The sequence below is a fragment of the Geotrypetes seraphini genome, chromosome 9, assembly GCF_902459505.1.
Source record: "Geotrypetes seraphini chromosome 9, aGeoSer1.1, whole genome shotgun sequence".
Lineage (NCBI taxonomy): Eukaryota > Metazoa > Chordata > Amphibia > Gymnophiona > Dermophiidae > Geotrypetes > Geotrypetes seraphini.
The window spans coordinates 175,459,216-175,476,817 of NC_047092.1; the positions used below are offsets into that span (position 1 = coordinate 175,459,216).

Genomic DNA, 17,602 nt, shown 5'->3' on the forward strand with positions numbered 1-17,602 from the left:
CAATAAATCTTAAGTATGTTTATGTAAGCAGCCTGGTCGTCTTCTCAAATGTTCACAAGGACCAAGTTCTACAGTTTGGTCCCATATAGGAAAAAAGAGGGATGTTGCATTATCCCTAAGTTAACTGACCTGATGAGAGAGGTACCTGAGGCAGCCTTTGTAAGGATCAAAGTGATCTTGAAGGAGAATAATGTGTCAACATGGAGAATTCTTAATGTCTTAATGAAACATGAAAATTATTCATATACATCAAATACTCCTCTTAGGATTTCCTCTACAACTCAATGGTCTTTCACTGGAATTGTAGCTAACACTTTTCGTCCCAAAGATCAAGCCAGAACTTGTGTCTTCAGCAGGTGGAAATATGAGATTAGAGACAACAGAGCTCTTCCATAAAGGATATTGTACAGCTGCTTTTAGTCAGTATTTTTCTATCTCCAGCAAGTGGTAACATCTAACATGTGCAGATTTGTGACTTGTTTCTGATGCTAGCTCCTGGCCTGAATTGGTTTTAGGGGAATTAGGCTTCTGGCTCCAAGCCTACCCAAGGATTCACCTGGTGGTGCCAGGTTCCTCCCCCTCCCCACATTTTTCTCCTGCCTCCTTAATTAACTCCCTCAAACACACACACACACTTCCATTATATGCAAATCTCTCTCATATTCATTAGGGATATCTTGAAAACCCGACTGGCTGTGGGGGGGGGGGGGGGGGGTCCCCAGGACAGGGTTGAGACCACTATTCTAAACCAAATCACCATATATGGGGCTCAGAACATGCAAAATTTCCCAGTACCTGCCTTAGTTTGTTTTATACCATTCATTTTCTAATTAGAGAACTAAGAGCAGTTGTACCGTATCTTTTTAAGTCAAAAACTCTTATCATTCTTTCTATCTTTACTTGCTGGCAGACAGGCATAACTCACGAGTTCTGAACTAAATGAATTTCTCTTTCTATACAGTGAAATAAGTTGTCAAATGTGCATGTGGCCTCAAATGTAATTGTTTTTACAGGTCAAATAATTGTGGTAATTTGGGTCATCGTATCTCCAAACAATGACAAACAGAAATACACACTAAAGATCAATCATGACTGTGTGCCTGAACAAGTGATTGCTGAAGCGATCCGAAAAAAAACAAGAAGCATGTTGCTATCTCCTGAACAACTAAAACTTTGTGTCTTAGAGTACCAGGGCAAGTATATTTTAAAAGTGTGTGGCTGCGATGAATACCTGTTGGAGAAGTACCCCCTGAGTCAGTATAAGGTAAGCACATTGTTTATAATTTGATCCATCACATGCAACCTGTAGGAGAAAATGAAAGTGGAATGTGGTGAAAGTTCAAAGAGCTGCAATTTTATTCTGGTTTGTCAAAGCAGATATGTAATAATAAATTTATTCTTTTATACTGCCATTACCCAAGAGTTCTAGGTGGTTTACATCAAAGAAACTGAACAGTCAGCGAAACATGTACATATAATAAGATAAAAACAGAGTAAAAGATTAAAAAAATTACAATCTTAAAAACAATCTAGTTAAGTGATAAATTTATCAAACAGAGCAGATTTTACTAGTTTATGAAAAGAGCAATAAGGCATGGCTTGATGGATGCATTCACCAAGCCAACATTGTATTTCGCCTGCCTGAAATGCTAAGGTCCTTTCAAAAAAGGTCTTATATCTGACTCCATTTGATTTAGGATAAGTAAATAAGTTGGAGCTTCTTGTGATCCTTGATGGTCTGTAAAATTCAAAGTGAAAAGAGATTCTCCCGAGATCAGCTTAAAACAAATACAGGGAAACTTAAATAATATTCTTGCCTCCTATGCCAGCCAATGCAATAAAAGAAAATATGGACTAACGTGATCGTTTTTCTTTAGGCCAAATATCAATTGAACCGCTGTGTTCTGAATTATTCTCGATCTTCTTAAGGTCTTCTGGGTAGTTCCAGATAAATGTTACAATAATCCAGAAGGAGGTTTCTGCTCCCCTGTGGAAAGCAAGCATATGCTTACTAATGGATTTGGATTTCAAATTTAATGCTTACTTTTCAGATTCAAGCTCAAGGCAAGTCACAAACAGCTACAGTTATTTCTCTTTCCAAGAGGATTTATAATCCAAATTTTGAACTTGAAGCACTGGAGGGTTAAGTGAATTGTCCAAGGTTACAAGGAGTGTTGAAGGGAGGAGGGAGATTTGAACTCTGGCTTCCCTAGTTTTAATTTATCCAATATTTTTTAAAAAAATGATAAAATGCTATGTCTGCTTTTAAGCTCTCTCCAACTGTTTTATTCTTATAACTATTGTACATTTATATTATGATAAAATAGCTTTAAGTCCAGAGCTTTCCAAACCTGTCTTGGGGACCCCACAATCAGTCAGATTTTCAGGAGACCCACAGTAGATCAGTTCAATATATTGTCTGCAATGCACACAGAAAAATCTCATGCATATTCATGGTGAATATCCTGAAAATCCAACTGTTGTGGGGTCCATAGAACAGATTTTTAATAAATCCTAGCTTAGTCACTTAATCACATAACAGCACTTGTAAAGCTGTGACCATCTATCAAATAGTAGTATAATTTTAAGCAATTGATTTAGCCTTAATCAGTTCCCTGATAGCTTTGAATATAAAATCCAAAGACAAATTCTCATGGCTATTGTCCAAATTTTTTGAGCACCTGGCTTCTTAAAATTAAGGGATAATGATACCTACTAGCAGAACCAGGTGAAACAGATGCCATTGGAGCCCAGCTCTGAACAGATGAGCTGCAGAAGAGTGACTGGGGATAGACAGACTAGGTGGGAAGGAAAGAGGAGAGCAAAACCAAAGTAAAGAAAGGTAAGGAGAAAAAGCTACTATTTGGGTTTTTGCCAGGTACTTGTGACCTGGATTGGCTACTGTAGAAACAGGATACTGGGCTAGATGCCCCTATATAAGACTTTGGTGAGACCTCATTTAGAATATTGTGTACAATTCTGAAGGCTGCACCTTCAAAAACATATTAAAAGGATGAAGTCGGTCCAGAGGAAGACTACTAATATGGTGCGTGGTCTTCATCATAAGAAGTATGGGGACAGACTTAAAGAAAGGCGGGAGAGGGGAGATATGATAAGACATTTAAATACCTACGTAATGTAAATGCACATGAATCGAGTCTCTTTCATTTGAAAGGAAACTCTGGAATGAGAGGGCATAGGATAAAGTTAAGAGGTGATAGGCTCCGGAGTAATCTAAGGAAATACTATTTTACAGAAAGGGTGGTAGATGCTTAGAACAGTCTCCCAGAAAAGGTAGTGGAGACCAGAGACTCTGTGAATTCAAGAGGGCCTGGGATAGGCATGTGGGATCTCTGAGAGAGAGAGAGAGAAAGATAATGGTTTCTGCGAATGGGCAGACTGGATGGGCCATTTGGCCTTTATCTGCCATCATGTTTCTATGTTTGTATTGGTCTGTTCCAGTATGGCTATTCTTATGTACATTTTTGCAAGCTCCTTTATTTTTTTACGAAATTAAACCCATTTTGACATCTGATCAAATTTTTTATAAAAGTTTCTACTCCTACCTTTATTACTGTGAAAAAAGTCAGAAATAGTCCATGTTTTGTGTGTGTTAAGCACACTGGTTATACAGACTTTGATTTGATTGTGTTCAGTCCCTTTTAGATTTACTTTCCTTTGAGCAATCGTAATTGCTTCTCTGTGTAATGAGTGGATTTGCTATCTTTTGTGGTTCCATTTACTACGCTTTAGGGAGGGGTAAGTGGAGCCACAAAGGAAATAAGAATCAACAAGGCAATCTGTTTTGGCAGTTGTCTGTAGAAAATAAATCTTCTCTCTTCCTTTCATACAGTGATGTAGATTGACTTTTCAGTGATCTAGTTTCAATGACACATAGCGTAATTATTGTCCACAGTTTATAAGATGAGAGTGCTCTAGGTCAGTGCACCCAAGTCGGTCCTGGAATACCCTCTTGCTAATCAGGTTTTCGGAATATCCAAAATGAATATGTATGAAAGAAATCTGCATACACTGGATGCCAGTCTCGCGCATATTCATTGTAGATATCTTGAAAACCTGACTGGCAACTTAGGGAACACTCTTCTAAGTGATGCAGGGGAGAGAACCAATACTCCTTGTGACCTTAGCAAGTTGCATCATCCTCTTTCCTCAGGTACACACTTGTGGGCTGTCTCTACAAATGGGCGTCCCAATTGTAGGCGGCACTAGGCACTAGGATGCATGTTTTTGTTTTGTTTTGTTTTTTTAAATGCAGGCAGGTAAGGACATCTACATTGTAGGCATATGTCATGCACCTACAGAGATATGTAGAGACACTTACAGATGCCCAAAGCGTGGTGTGTGCATGGTCTATACTGGAAGTGGCCTTGGTTATTCGTAAGCATCCCTAGGTGTCTCAGTAGGCGTGAGATTGATGCCTTAAATGTAGGTCTATAAAATGCTGGCCTATATTTAAATCCCAGTAAACATCAAGTTACCACCTGAATTGGAGAAATTCAACACAAAAGTTCCTTAGAATGCCACACCAGATATACGTGTGGTAGCCGTCCTCATAGGAACATAGTAATGTGTGAATATGTTATTTTATAACGTTTCATAACGCTTATAAAGTGCAAGTGCTTCAATAAGTTATATAATGGTCATTTTTTAAGAGTTACTGCAAAGGCAATACTTAGCTTTGTGAAACTTAGCTTTGTGAAACTCAATTGAGGCAGACTCAGTTTCACAAAGCTAAGTATTGCCTTTGCAGTAACTCTTAAAAAATGACCATTATATAATTTATTGAAGCACTTGCACTTTATAAGCGTTATGAAACATTATAAAATAACATAATCACACATTACTATGTTCCTATGAGGACGGCTACCACACGTATATCTGGTGTGGCATTCTGAGGAACTTGTGTGTTGAATTTCTCCAATTCAGGTGGTAACTTGATGTTTACTGGGATTTCAGGATTGTCTTTTGTGTGCACATTTAGACTTTGAGTTTCAGGCCTATATTTAAGGCATCTGTTAGTAAAAGTCAACGTGATTTTTCTACGGGACACCGTTGCGTGACTGACATGCAATTGGCGGCCACTGAGATCAACATCCTTTAGAGCAGGGATGTCGAACTCAAATCACATAAGGGGCCGAAATCTAAAACACAGACTAAGTCGTGGGCCGAATTTTTTTATTAATATACTTACCCCCTCTTCTACAAAACTGCGCTAGCATTTTCTAGCATGGGGAGCCGCGCTGAATAGCCCATGCTGCTCCCAACACTCATAGAGCTCCTATGAGCATCGGAAGCAGCACAGGTCATTCAGCGCAGCTGTCTGAGCTAGAAACTGCTAGCGCAGTTTCGTAGAAGAGGGGGTTAGTCTTAGTAGAAGTATAAGGATACAACCTCTCCAATGACATGCAACTTCCTGTTTCCGCCCGGGTGGACCACAGCAGACGGAAAGCAGGAAGGGGAGCCACGGAAAACTGCTGACGCTGCCAAGGCTGGCAGATTTTTCAGCGTGACGGTGACATCAGACCGGTGCAGGAGGGAAGACACGCTGGGCTGTGAGAAGGGGAAGTTTTGGAGTACTGTTGCGGGCCACATAAAATTGCCAGGAGGGCCAGATTCGGCCCGCATGCCTTGTGTTTGACACCTGTGCTTTAGAGAATGAGGCCCTTAGGGCCCCTTTTACAAAGCCACAGTAGCAATTTCTGTGTTGACAAATGCGATGCAGCCCATAAGAACTGAATGGACTATGTCATATTTGCCACACAAAAATCATTACCATGGCTTTGTAAAAGGGGCCCTTAGATTTTTATGCCCTCTAGAAACAGGTAAATACCTTGCATAACTAATGAGGAGGCATGAGCTAAGTCCTAAAATGTAATTTTTTCACGTTCCTCAATAAGATACACATGAATTCTTTTTTTTCTAACATATCTACCAAAATCGGTGACTTTATAAAATGAAAAGTTTCAGGATATGAGAGCAACATTTGAACTAATTTCCAGCCACAATCCATCGAGTCTATATAATGAAAACATTTGTTTCCTGATGTATACGTTGGCAAATGCCTTTAAAAGTTTGATTGCACTGATGTAAACTCAGCGTTTTGATGGCTTCATGGACAATAGCAGAAATGGGCTCGTATAACCAAACCTGTCTTTCTAGTATATTCTTCAAAATATTTGTAGTCTGAATTATTTTACTATGGGTTGAGTGTGGCTTCAGCATATTGATTTTATTGTAATTTAGAATTGATACATTTTATTTATTTATTTATTTTTCCCCATGAAATTTTATTGAAAATTTTAAAACATTAGTATGTGAAATTCTAAACATAGTCCATAACATAAGTATTAAATAAGCACATAATGGGGGATGGGGGGGGGGTGAGAGGAAAGAAAAAAAAATGGAAGCACAGTACATATACAATATCTGGAAAAGTAATAATAAACTTCTAAGTATCCATGGAGGACTCAGTACACTCAGCCACTTCATCCCCCAACAAATCAGATTACAGAACTCATTGATGACCTTCTGGAAAGCTGTAAAGACCCTCCTCTTCAACTAAAATTCCAACTGCCCCCTTAAATTCCCCCTTCCTCCTAACCTGCACTCACTTCTCCATTCTTAACCTATACTTAAGTTGTTGTATGGGGTGTCCAACTTTTTGGCTTCCCTGGGCTGCATTGGCTGAAAAAAAATTTTCTGGGACCACACAAACGCTGCAGCAAGACAGAGGAGGGAGCCAGCAAGATGGTAAACACCCGGGGGGCAACAGAGGAAAACACTGCATCGCCCTCAACCGGGGCCGCACAAAATACTTCACGGGGCCGCATGCAGCCCTCGGGCCGCAGGTTGGACACCCCTGCTAGTGTATAGTCTTTGTAATGTCCAAATGTATTCCACTCTGAATGTTTGCTTGTAACCCGTTCTGAGCTACTGGGGAGGATGGGATAGAAATCAAATGAAATAAATAAACAATCGTGAGAATTAGTCGCAGTAAGAGGATAGAAGAGACCAAGTTTTGTTTTTTGTTTTTTATTCGCTCTAGAGATCCTTATCCTGTCTGCCCTAGAAAATTCACATATATGGTGAAACAAAAGTGAATTCCACCAAGCATGAACATTAAGCAAATGTGAAGTTTTTCAATTTGACAAAATCAATTTTTGAGTGACTGTAAGCAAAATATCAAATAACTTTGAATGCCTTCTTGGAATACTGATATCTGGAGAATGAGATTTGAATATAACAATTGAAAAAGTGATCTGATTTGAAATATCAAATATCTTTTGCATAATTATCTTTCCATAGGGAGATAACAAAGAGACATTCATATAACATTGGTACATTTTAATTGTTTTACTGTATGCCATGTATTATTGTATATGTAACTATAACTTGCTTATTTTTTATTTTTAGGTAAAGCAAACTAGACTTTTTAAAATATCTTTATTGCCAAGATAAAATGCCATTTAATAGTGTCAGAATGCATTTGGAAAAATCTTTTTTAGAATTGGTGGTGTTTTGTTTTAAAGTTAATTTAATTGTACTGTATTTTAAATGGATACATTGTCTTCTTTTATATCTTTACTGTTTCAGTATATAAGAAGCTGTATAATGCTTGGGCGAATGCCCAATCTGATGCTGATGGCCAAAGAGAGTCTTTATACCCAGCTACCTGTAGATAACTTCACTATGCCATCTTACTCCAGGCGCATCTCAACAGCAACCCCTTACATGAACGGAGAAGCTTCTGTAAAACCCCTTTGGACTATTAACAGCTCACTCAGAATCAAAATACTCTGTGCAACTTATGTAAATGTAAACATTCGAGATATTGATAAGGTAAAGTTCAATAATGAATAAATCGGTAGGCTCTGTGGGTGTGGTATTATCTTAAAGTAACCCAACAAGCTAGCCCAGTGGTTCCCAACCCTGTCCTGGAGGACTACCAGCCAGTCGTGTTTTTCAGGATAGCCCTAATAAATATGCACGAGAAAGATTTGCATATAATGGAGGTGACAGGCATGCAAATCTACTCCATGCATATTCATTAGGGCTATCCTGAAAACCTGACTGGCTGGTGGTCCTCCAGGATAGGGTTGGGAACCTCTGAGCTAGCCAGTTGTTACTCTGCTTTGAAAAGAAAACACATTTTAATTAAGAACTTATACAGAGCTTCTGTTTTCAGGTAAAATACCATTCAGTTTGCCACATATATAAGATGGAAAAGATGATAGCGTTACAACAAGGGAATCTTCATAATTTTAAAAAAATATGGGGACCATTGACTAGTTACTCTAATGATCAGATATCTTAGCACATGGGTAGTATATATGTGGGGTTGGGGGTGGGAAATGTATATCATATGGAAATAGGAATATTGATAAAAAGGGGGGTATTTATTTTATCTTACACAAGAATATTTGATTGTAAATTACAAGTGATATGTGAAAATTGTTTTTATTATGTATAATTCACTTGTTGTAAGAATCAAAAATGAATAAAGATTTACAAAAAAAAGAAAACACATTTTAATTAAGAATTTATACAGAGATTCTGTTTTCAGGTAAAATACCTTTAATGTACAAAATATGTTTATTGACTCGATTCTAGAAAAACACTACTTTCATCTAGTATTTTTCCCTTTGCCTACCTCAGATTCTTCACTCTGTTTTTGCACCTTATCTGTGCTGAGTCTTCATTTGCTCCCTAGACACCACCCACTTTTGCCAAAGAACAACATACCACTGTTATAACATTTTATGACTGATTCCAATGACTAACCGCTTGCCATCTAAATATAAAACATAATTTAAGACCTCCTGTTACAGCATTTTACAGTTGCTACTAGGTAGCTTTCTTTGGCATATTGCTCTGAGCAGAGTCTAGGTCAGGGGTCTCAAAGTCCCTCCTTGAGGGCCACAATCCAGTCAGGTTTTCAGGATTTCCCTAATGAATATGCATGAGATCTATGTGCCTGCACTGCTTTCAGTGCATATTCATTGGGGAAATCCTGAAAACCTGACTGGATTGCGGCCCTCAAGGAGGGACTTTGAGATCCCTGGACTAGGTAGAGCAAAGTGTTTTGTTTTAGTAAACTTGATGGGTTTATCATGGTAAAAAAAGAAAAGGCAGCAGTATGAAGGCAACTGTAGTGAAAACAAATTCTGATAAAGATTTTTAGTTTAGTTCATCTAGGACAGGGGTAGGCAATTCCAGTCCTCGAGAGACGGAGCCAGGTCAGGTTTTCAGGGTATCCACAATAAATGGATTTGCATCTCAAGGAGGCAGTACATGCAGATCCATCTCATACATATTCATTGTGGATATCCTGAAAACCTGACGTGGCTCCGGCTCTCAAGGACCAGAATTGCCTACCCCTGACCTAGGATATCATCCATATAACAGTATTTCTAGTGCAAGGTAAGAACCTAATCTCTTTATACCACTAAATTGATGCTCAAATTCACTTTTCTTTTTAGATTTACGTCAGAACAGGTATCTGCCATGGGGGTGAACCACTGTGTGACAATGTGAACACTCAGCGTGTACCTTGTTCCAATCCCAGGTAACTATATCCACCAGTAACCTAAGGTTTCATGAATAATATTTTGAGTGTACATCACTATATAATATACAGAGGCAAGACCGTCTCTCCAAATTGTCTGATATCACTTTTTATTTTTTAATAATCTTGAAGGCATTCACATAGGGAGACATTGATACTATGACACACTGACAACTTACTGATGGTAGCAGCAGGCTAGAAGTTGCTCTTCCTCCACAAAATACTACTTTTGGATGGCAATTGCAATCCCCTAAATGATGTTGAAAAACCTTGCCCTCTTTGCACACCACGCACACACAAAAAAGTCCTGATTGTGATTTATTGTCTAAGGTTCATATTTGCAAAAGTTCACATTTATTTTTTGCCATTGGAGCTACCTTCAGAATTATGTCAACTTTAAAAATTAGATGATATTGGATGGCTCCTTCAGTTTGTTTATTAGGCTGTTATCTAGTTCAAGTGAAGAACATAAGAATTGCTGCTACTGGGTCAGACCAGTGGTCCATCATGCCCAGCAGTCTGCTCCCGCGGCAGCCCTTAGGTCAGAGCAGTGCCCTAACTGAGTCTAGCCTTACCTGCAAGTTCAGCAGGAACTTGTCTAACTTTGTCTCGAATCCCTGGAGGGTGTTTTCCCCTATTACAGCCTCCGGAAGAGCGTTCCAGTTTTCTACCACTCTCTGGGTGAAAAAGAACTTCCTTACGTTCGTACGGAATCTATCCCCTTTTAACTTTAGAGAGTGCCCTCTCGTTCTCTCCACCTTGGAGAGGGCGAACAACCTGTCTTTATCTACTAAGTCTGTTCCCTTCAGTATCTTGAATGTGAAGGAGTAGGCCTGGTGGTTAATGTAGTGGCCTGAGAACCTGGCGAACTGAGTTTGGTTCCCATGGAATCTCTTTGACTCTGGGCAAGTCACTTACTCCTCCATTGCCCCAGGTACAAAATAAGTAGGGTGTTCCACAGGGATCGGTGCTCGGACCGCTGCTATTCAATGTATTCATAAATGATCTAGAAACAGGGACAAAGTGCGAAGTAATAAAATTCACAGACGATACCAAACTATTTAGTGGGGCTAGGACTCTAGAGGACTACAAAGGTTTACAAAGGGACCTGAACAAACTAGGGGAGTGGGCGATGAGATGGCAGATGAAGTTCAATGTAGAGAAATGTAAAGTCTTGCACGTAGGAAACAGAAACCTGAGATACAGCTACACGATGGGAGGGTTGTTATTGAGTGAGAGTACCCAAGAAAGGAACTTGGGGTAATAGTCGACAAGACAATGAAGCCGTCGGCGCAGTGCACAGCGGCCACTAAGAAAGGCGTTTGGAATGCTCTTGCTTCACGTTGGAAACTGGTCCTCGACATTGGGCAGCTGGGCTTTCTAACGCTAAGAAATGTAAGGTTAATGCATCTCGGTAGCCAGAAATCCATGCAAACCTTACACCTTAATGAGAAACACTAAGCTAGGACATTCAGAAGAAAGAGACTTTGGGAATAATCATCAGTGCAGACATGAAGGCCGCCAAACAGTAAGAGAAGGCCTCATCCAAGCAAGGCAACTTATGGGATGTATCAATAGAAGCTTCGTTAGCCGCAAACCTGAAGTCATTAATTGCCACTGTACAGAACCATTGTGAGTACCTCATCTGAATACTGATGTGCAATTCTGGAGGCCACATTACCGTAAAGATCGTTGCTTAGATGTTGAGTCGGTTCAGCCGGATGGCCACTAGGATTGATCTCGGTGCATCAAGGGTCTCTCATCCGAAGAAAGACTAAACAAATTGCAGCTCTACACATCTAGAGGAGACGCAGGGAGAGGGGGGACATGATTGAGACATTTTAAATTACATCACGGTACGTGTCGAAGGTGGAAGAAGACTTCTTCTTTCTCAGGGGACCCTCGGTCACAAGGGGACATCCATTCAACTCATGAGGATGGGAAATTCGATTAGTGACATAAGGACGTATTTCTTCACAGAAAGGGTTTGTAGATCACTGGAAAAAGCTTCCAGAGCAGGTGAATCACAGGCCACCAGCGTTCTATTGACTCTTTAATGAATAAATGTGATGCCCTAGTAGGATCCTTACGAGGGGTCGAGGTTAAGGAACTAGGTCATTAGTACTCAGACTTAATGGGGTGGGTCAGTAAGAGTCGGGCAGACTTGATGGGCTATAGCCCTTTTCTGCCGTCATCTTTCTATGTTTCCAATTCTATGTTTCTAGGTATCAAGAAGGGTATTACAACCAGAACAAAAGAAGTCATCCTGCCATTGTATCGGGCGATGGTGCGCCCGCATCTGGAGTACTTTGTCCAGTATTGGTCGCCATACCTAAAGAAGGATATGGCAATACTCGAGAGGGTTCGGAAGAGAGCGACACGTTTGATAAAAGGTACGGAAAACCTTTCATACGCCGAAAGATTGGAGAAACTGGGGCTCTTTTCCCTGGAGAAGCGGAGACTTAGAGGGGACATGATAGAGACTTACAAGATCTTGAAGGGCATGGAGAAATTGAAGAGGGACAGATTCTTCAAAACGTTCGAAAACTACAAGAACGAGAGGGCATTCGGAAAAATTAAGAGGGGACAGATTCAGAACCAATGCTAGGAAGTTCTTCTTCACCCAAAGGGTGGTGGACACCTGGAATGTGCTTCCAGAGGGTGTGATAGGACAGAGTACGGTATTGGGGTTCAAGAAGGGTTTGGACAATTTTCTGAAAGAAAAGGGGATAGAAGGGTATAGATAGAGGGTTACTATATAGGTCCTGGACCTGGTGGGCCCCCGCGTGAGTGGACTGCTGGGCACGATGGACCACTGGTCTGACCCAGCAGAAGCACTTATGTTCTTATATAAACTGCTTTGATTGAACCACAGGAAAGTGGTGTATCAAGTCCCATCCCTTTCCCCTAAAAAAAAAAAAATCAGCAATACTACTACTATTACTTATCACTTATATAGCGCTGAAAGGCATATGCAGCGCTGTACATTTTGACATTTATGGACGGTCCCTGCTTGGAAGAGCTTACTACTACTTATCACTTTTGATTACAATGATTAGCATTTCTAATCATTGTAAACCGCATAGAACTTCACGGTCCTGCGGTATATAAACTGCTGTTGTTGCTGTTATTATTACTTATATAGCGCTGAAAGGCACACGCAGCACTGTCTTGGCTGTTTAGATTGTAAGCTCTTTTGAGCAGACTAATTCCCTCCGCCTCCACCAGAATACTTTGGTCTAATGACCAGCATTTGCTAACCGTTCTATCACTTAAAAACTATTAATCCACGAAGACAATACATTTTTTCAGTTGTGGCCCCCCCCCCCCCCCCAATTTTCGAATTCCTTGCCAATCTACTTATGTGAAGAAAGAAATATTGATAGATTTAAGAGTCAGTTGAAATGCTTTCTTTTTAAAGATGCTTTTGACTGCTAGACATTGTAAAACCAAAAAAAACTCTACTTTTGTAATTTTCCTTGATTGTCTCATTTGCCTCCAATTATTGTATTTCTATCCCACTTCCCGTACTGGTCCTGTCCGTCTTGTATTTGCTATTTGAACTTTTGTTTCCCTGTATACTGTTATAAACTGTGTTTAGAATTGTGCATCGCCTTGAATATATGATTAGGCGATCAATCAATCAAATTTTAAATAAACTTGATAAACTTGGACATAATCGGCTCTTTGGAAGAGGTTGAAAATGATACTCATTGCATTTGTAATCTGTATGATCTGCCTCAGATTCCTAATTGCTTCAGCCACTTTGCATGGTCTTTTGTCAACATTTTCATAGTGTTCATCAATTCCTGTATTCTTCATGTGATGTTACTAATTCTAGATCTGACTTATAATGGTTTTGAGTTTTTATGCATATGAGGTAACTTAATGTAGATCTCTGCACTGGATATGTTTAACTCATTACAAATGCAGTTATTCCAGTGCAATAGGTGAGACATTCTAGAAATGTATCTCCCAGTGACCACATGCCATATGCAAAAGGAATCCACTCCAGATTGTTTCTGTGACTCTCCTCTACTTCACCAAGAGCTCTAGCACCACCTACAGTTTTTCCCTTCTGCACGCATGCCTGAAGGAGTGTTCCCGTTCTGCTCTCCCCTTTTTCTTGTTTTATTCAATGTTTTCATCCCTTTTTGGGATTTCTTTGTGCTCTAAGAGATTCTTCTGCTCTTCCTGTTTTGAACACACAGACTTCAGTACGCAGATTTGCTTTCTCAGAAATGACATGTTGGCCTGTTTAATTTGCTTGTTACATGTATGATGCTGTGGTTCATTTCTTGTATGGCTATAAAATATTTGATACTTCATGTATATTAAAAAGGGGGGAAGGGGATAAACACAGGCATTTTTTGTATTGATAGAAACCACATAAGACACTGTTTTGATGGTTGAATGTTTATTAAATTTCCAATTAAAAAAAAAAATTTTACATAAAAATTATTGCTTTACCTATATAAAGGCCAAGAATATATGAAACTTGAAATGAGTCGTTTGGAAACAAACAAACTTAAATTAGAATGACAACAAAAACAAAGCCAAAATCCAAACAATGAAGGAAAATAATGCATGAAAGCCAACTGGGGATGTATATTACATAGAATTAATCTTTATTTATACAACATTGTATACAAATTTATTTCACACTTACAGTACTTAGTGTGGATATCCTGAAAACCACATCTGGGTTCAATTTGTTGTAATAATTTGAGTAGTGTTCATGAAAACATTTGAAAGAACCAAAGTGCATATGTTGATTTTCCAGTGTTTAATGCATGTGTTTAAATTCCCTAGATGGAACGAATGGCTGTTGTATGATATGTACATTCCTGATCTCCCACGTGCTGCTCGCCTTTGTCTATCTATCTGCTCTGTTAAAGGCAGGAAGGGTGCTAAAGAGGTGACTTGTTTGAGAATATATTTATGTAATGCTGGCCCCAGATTGCAGCCTGTCTGTGAAACCTTAAGTGCACTGTTTCAGCTTATCTATTTATTTAAGCAATTTATATTATCAACATTTCTAGGAGGATTCCAACAAACATACATTAAACAGCAATTGCTTGATAAACTAAAATCTGCCTTTAACGTGGTCGCTAAACTGGTTCCAGCCGGTTTAACATGCATATATTTTAGCAGCGGAGTGTGTGGTGCAGTGGTTAGAGCTACAGCCTCAGCACCCTGATAGAGTTTGAACCCACCGGGACAAATGATAAAGCCTGAAAGTGAAACCACTTAGGATATAACTGGTATATAAATAAAATTAAAATAATAAAAATTAAAAATCTTACCGAGGTCTTCTAGCAGTCTCTGATACTACCATTCAAATGTGGTACAACAAGGTCATTAATATTTAAATGATTACTCCGAGCAATTCTCTAACCTCATTGTGCCACATTTGCAGCCAAAATTTACCGACGGGTTTGAGATGTCATTGCCTTACTTTGTGATCAGTTCCTGAGTACTGATTGGCTCAGGCACTGACAGGAAAGTAAGGTTTGAAAGCTCAGACCCCCCCCCCCATGCAAATTAAAATAATTTTAAAAAACAATCCAAATTGAAAATCAGTAGGAGAGATGCCCACTCTCCTGCCAGTGATGTCAAGCGACACCCTCCACTACCTGATACCCCCTTCCCCCGGCAGCAGGAGAGATGCCCACCCCTTCCTGCCACCACGCAACCCCCCCTCCCCACACACACACACACACCCCCTGTGCCTCTGACAATCACCGTCCCTTTCCCTTACTTATGATGGCTGGCCGGAGGGATGCCAACTCCCTCTGGCCAGCAGGCCCGCCTCTTCAAAATGGTGGGCCTTCCCCTCCCTGGTGCATCCTGGGAGTGGGCATCTCTCCCACTGCTTGGGGGAGAGGGTCGGATCGATTGGCATTGGGAGAGAGTGGGCATCTCTCCTGCTGCCGGGTGGGAGGTGTCAGGTGGGTGTGTTTCTTGGCAGCAGGAGGCAGTGGACATCTCTCCCGCTGCTGAGAGGGGTGTGGGGTTGCTTGACTTGGTAGCTCGATTTTGTTGTGAGTTGGGGTTTTTTTGTTTTGCATTCTGCACATGTCCTTCATTGCTATCACCAGTGATGCACACATGCAAATTTAACAAACCTTCGCTACTTTCCGCCAACCTCATTTGCATGAGCGTTTTTTGGAGAATGACTTGCTTTTTTTTTTTTTTTTTAAATCACTACAATGATGACTGCAACAGCTGCCCATCGGTTTTTAATGCAAATTTTTGAGAATCTAGCCCTCAGTGCCTTAGTGATACCACAATCATGAGCTGTATACTTACTGCTGCACTCAGTAAACATCTTTACACAGACCATGTGAAAAATGTTACTTGTTGTTCAGTGACCATGTTTAATCATCTATGATCCACCCTTTCAACTTTAATCCTATTGGGCTGTTAGCACAACCTACAGTGTTTCATGTACAGATTAGACTAATGAGTGGTTTATCTGATCTTTTTAAGGAGCACTGCCCCTTGGCTTGGGGAAATATAAATCTATTTGATTATACGGACACCCTGGTATCTGGAAAAATGGCATTGAACCTGTGGCCTGTACCTCATGGCATGGAAGATTTGCTAAATCCTATTGGTGTTACTGGATCTAATCCGAACAAGGTAAGTTAGTTAATTCTTTACACATCAGCAGCGTAATTATTTTTTTAGCCAGATATGTAAAATCTGGATTTTCAGTTGTACTATACATGTGGGACATGGGTTGACCACTGTTGGAAACAGGATGCAGGGCTTAAATGACCTTTGGTCTATCTCAGTATGCCAATTCTTATGTTCTTATGAATGCTGCAAACACTATTGACCTTTCTTAGAAAAGAGAACAATTTAATGGCGCTCACATTACTGTCTTGTCTTTTTTTTTTTTTTTTTAATCTAGGAAACTCCATGTCTCGAACTAGAATTTGATTGGTTTAGCAGTCCTGTAAAGTTTCCAGATATGATGGTGATTGAAGAACATGCTAATTGGACTATCTCTCGAGAGCTGGGCTTTAACTATAGTCATGCAGGGCTGGTAAGGATTGGGTTTTTTTTTCTTTTGAGATTTATATTTGAACACTAGCATGCATGAAGCTATTTCAGACATCACAAAATATTTAATTTCTAGATCTTTCTTTCCCCATCTCCCTGTTTCCCTAAGCACAATAACATGAATGGTTTCCTAGGAATACATATATTTTAAAACGGAAGCACTTGCACTGTCCTGCTTATTTAGCTCATAAAAGAGAAATAAATACAGTACTAAGCAGCCCTTTTGCTAAAGTGTGATTAAAAACTGAAAGCTTTTTGTGGAAAAAAATTAACACAGGTAACTGTAAAAGCCTGTGCGTAGCTATTGGGACGTGCGCGGCATTTTTCCATACATCTACCACAGACATACAACATTTACCATGTGTAAAGTGCATGACAGCACAGATCACCTAAATCCACCTCTGCATTATCTGCTGTGGTAAGTTACTGTGCATTAACTGCAAGATGCCGTTCACACCCATTCCCCACGATTCATTTAGTGTGTAAATTAGCATGTGCTAAGCGTCAGGCACTACTGAAACTTATTATCAAGACCATGCTCTAACAGAGAATGACGTGGGGACAAAGGGCTAGTCTTGTCCCAACCACTTTGCGACCCGATTTTCCTCTGACCCGATTCACTAACCTCGTGGCCAATCATCCTCTGATCAGATCAGATCCGCGCATGCAAATGAGCGGAAACGGCATGCAAAGTAGGAAGGACGCAATTCACTAAACAAATGCAGGCACCGACTGGACTGGCTGATCCAAAAATAAGCGACTGCTGAGGACCAGTTGCTTGTGTAAAAACCCTGCTCTCTGCCGCGATTCTCCTGCTCTGGCCACCCTGCTCTCTTCCCCGATGTCCTTCTGCTCTCTGACCCAATCTCCTGCACTCTGCTATATTTACGTTGTATTTCACGTTAAGTGTGGTTTATTCCCTCCAGCTGCAAAATATGCGTGACA

The 17,602-nt window shown here is 40.0% G+C and overlaps 1 protein-coding gene across 7 annotated transcripts in view; it reads left to right on the forward strand.

The window, feature by feature from the left end:
• The window catches only part of PIK3CA (phosphatidylinositol-4,5-bisphosphate 3-kinase catalytic subunit alpha), a 74,895-nt gene that overhangs the window by 32,081 nt on the left and 25,212 nt on the right, over positions 1–17,602 (forward strand). For all 7 annotated transcript variants that reach the window (XM_033958291.1, XM_033958289.1, XM_033958295.1 and 4 more), the window contains 6 exons: positions 1,014–1,264; positions 7,615–7,860; positions 9,501–9,586; positions 14,399–14,504; positions 16,079–16,231; positions 16,506–16,640. In XM_033958291.1, coding sequence (XP_033814182.1) covers positions 1,014–1,264; positions 7,615–7,860; positions 9,501–9,586; positions 14,399–14,504; positions 16,079–16,231; positions 16,506–16,640 — 977 coding nt within the window. The remainder of the gene's footprint in view (positions 1–1,013; positions 1,265–7,614; positions 7,861–9,500; positions 9,587–14,398; positions 14,505–16,078; positions 16,232–16,505; positions 16,641–17,602) is intronic.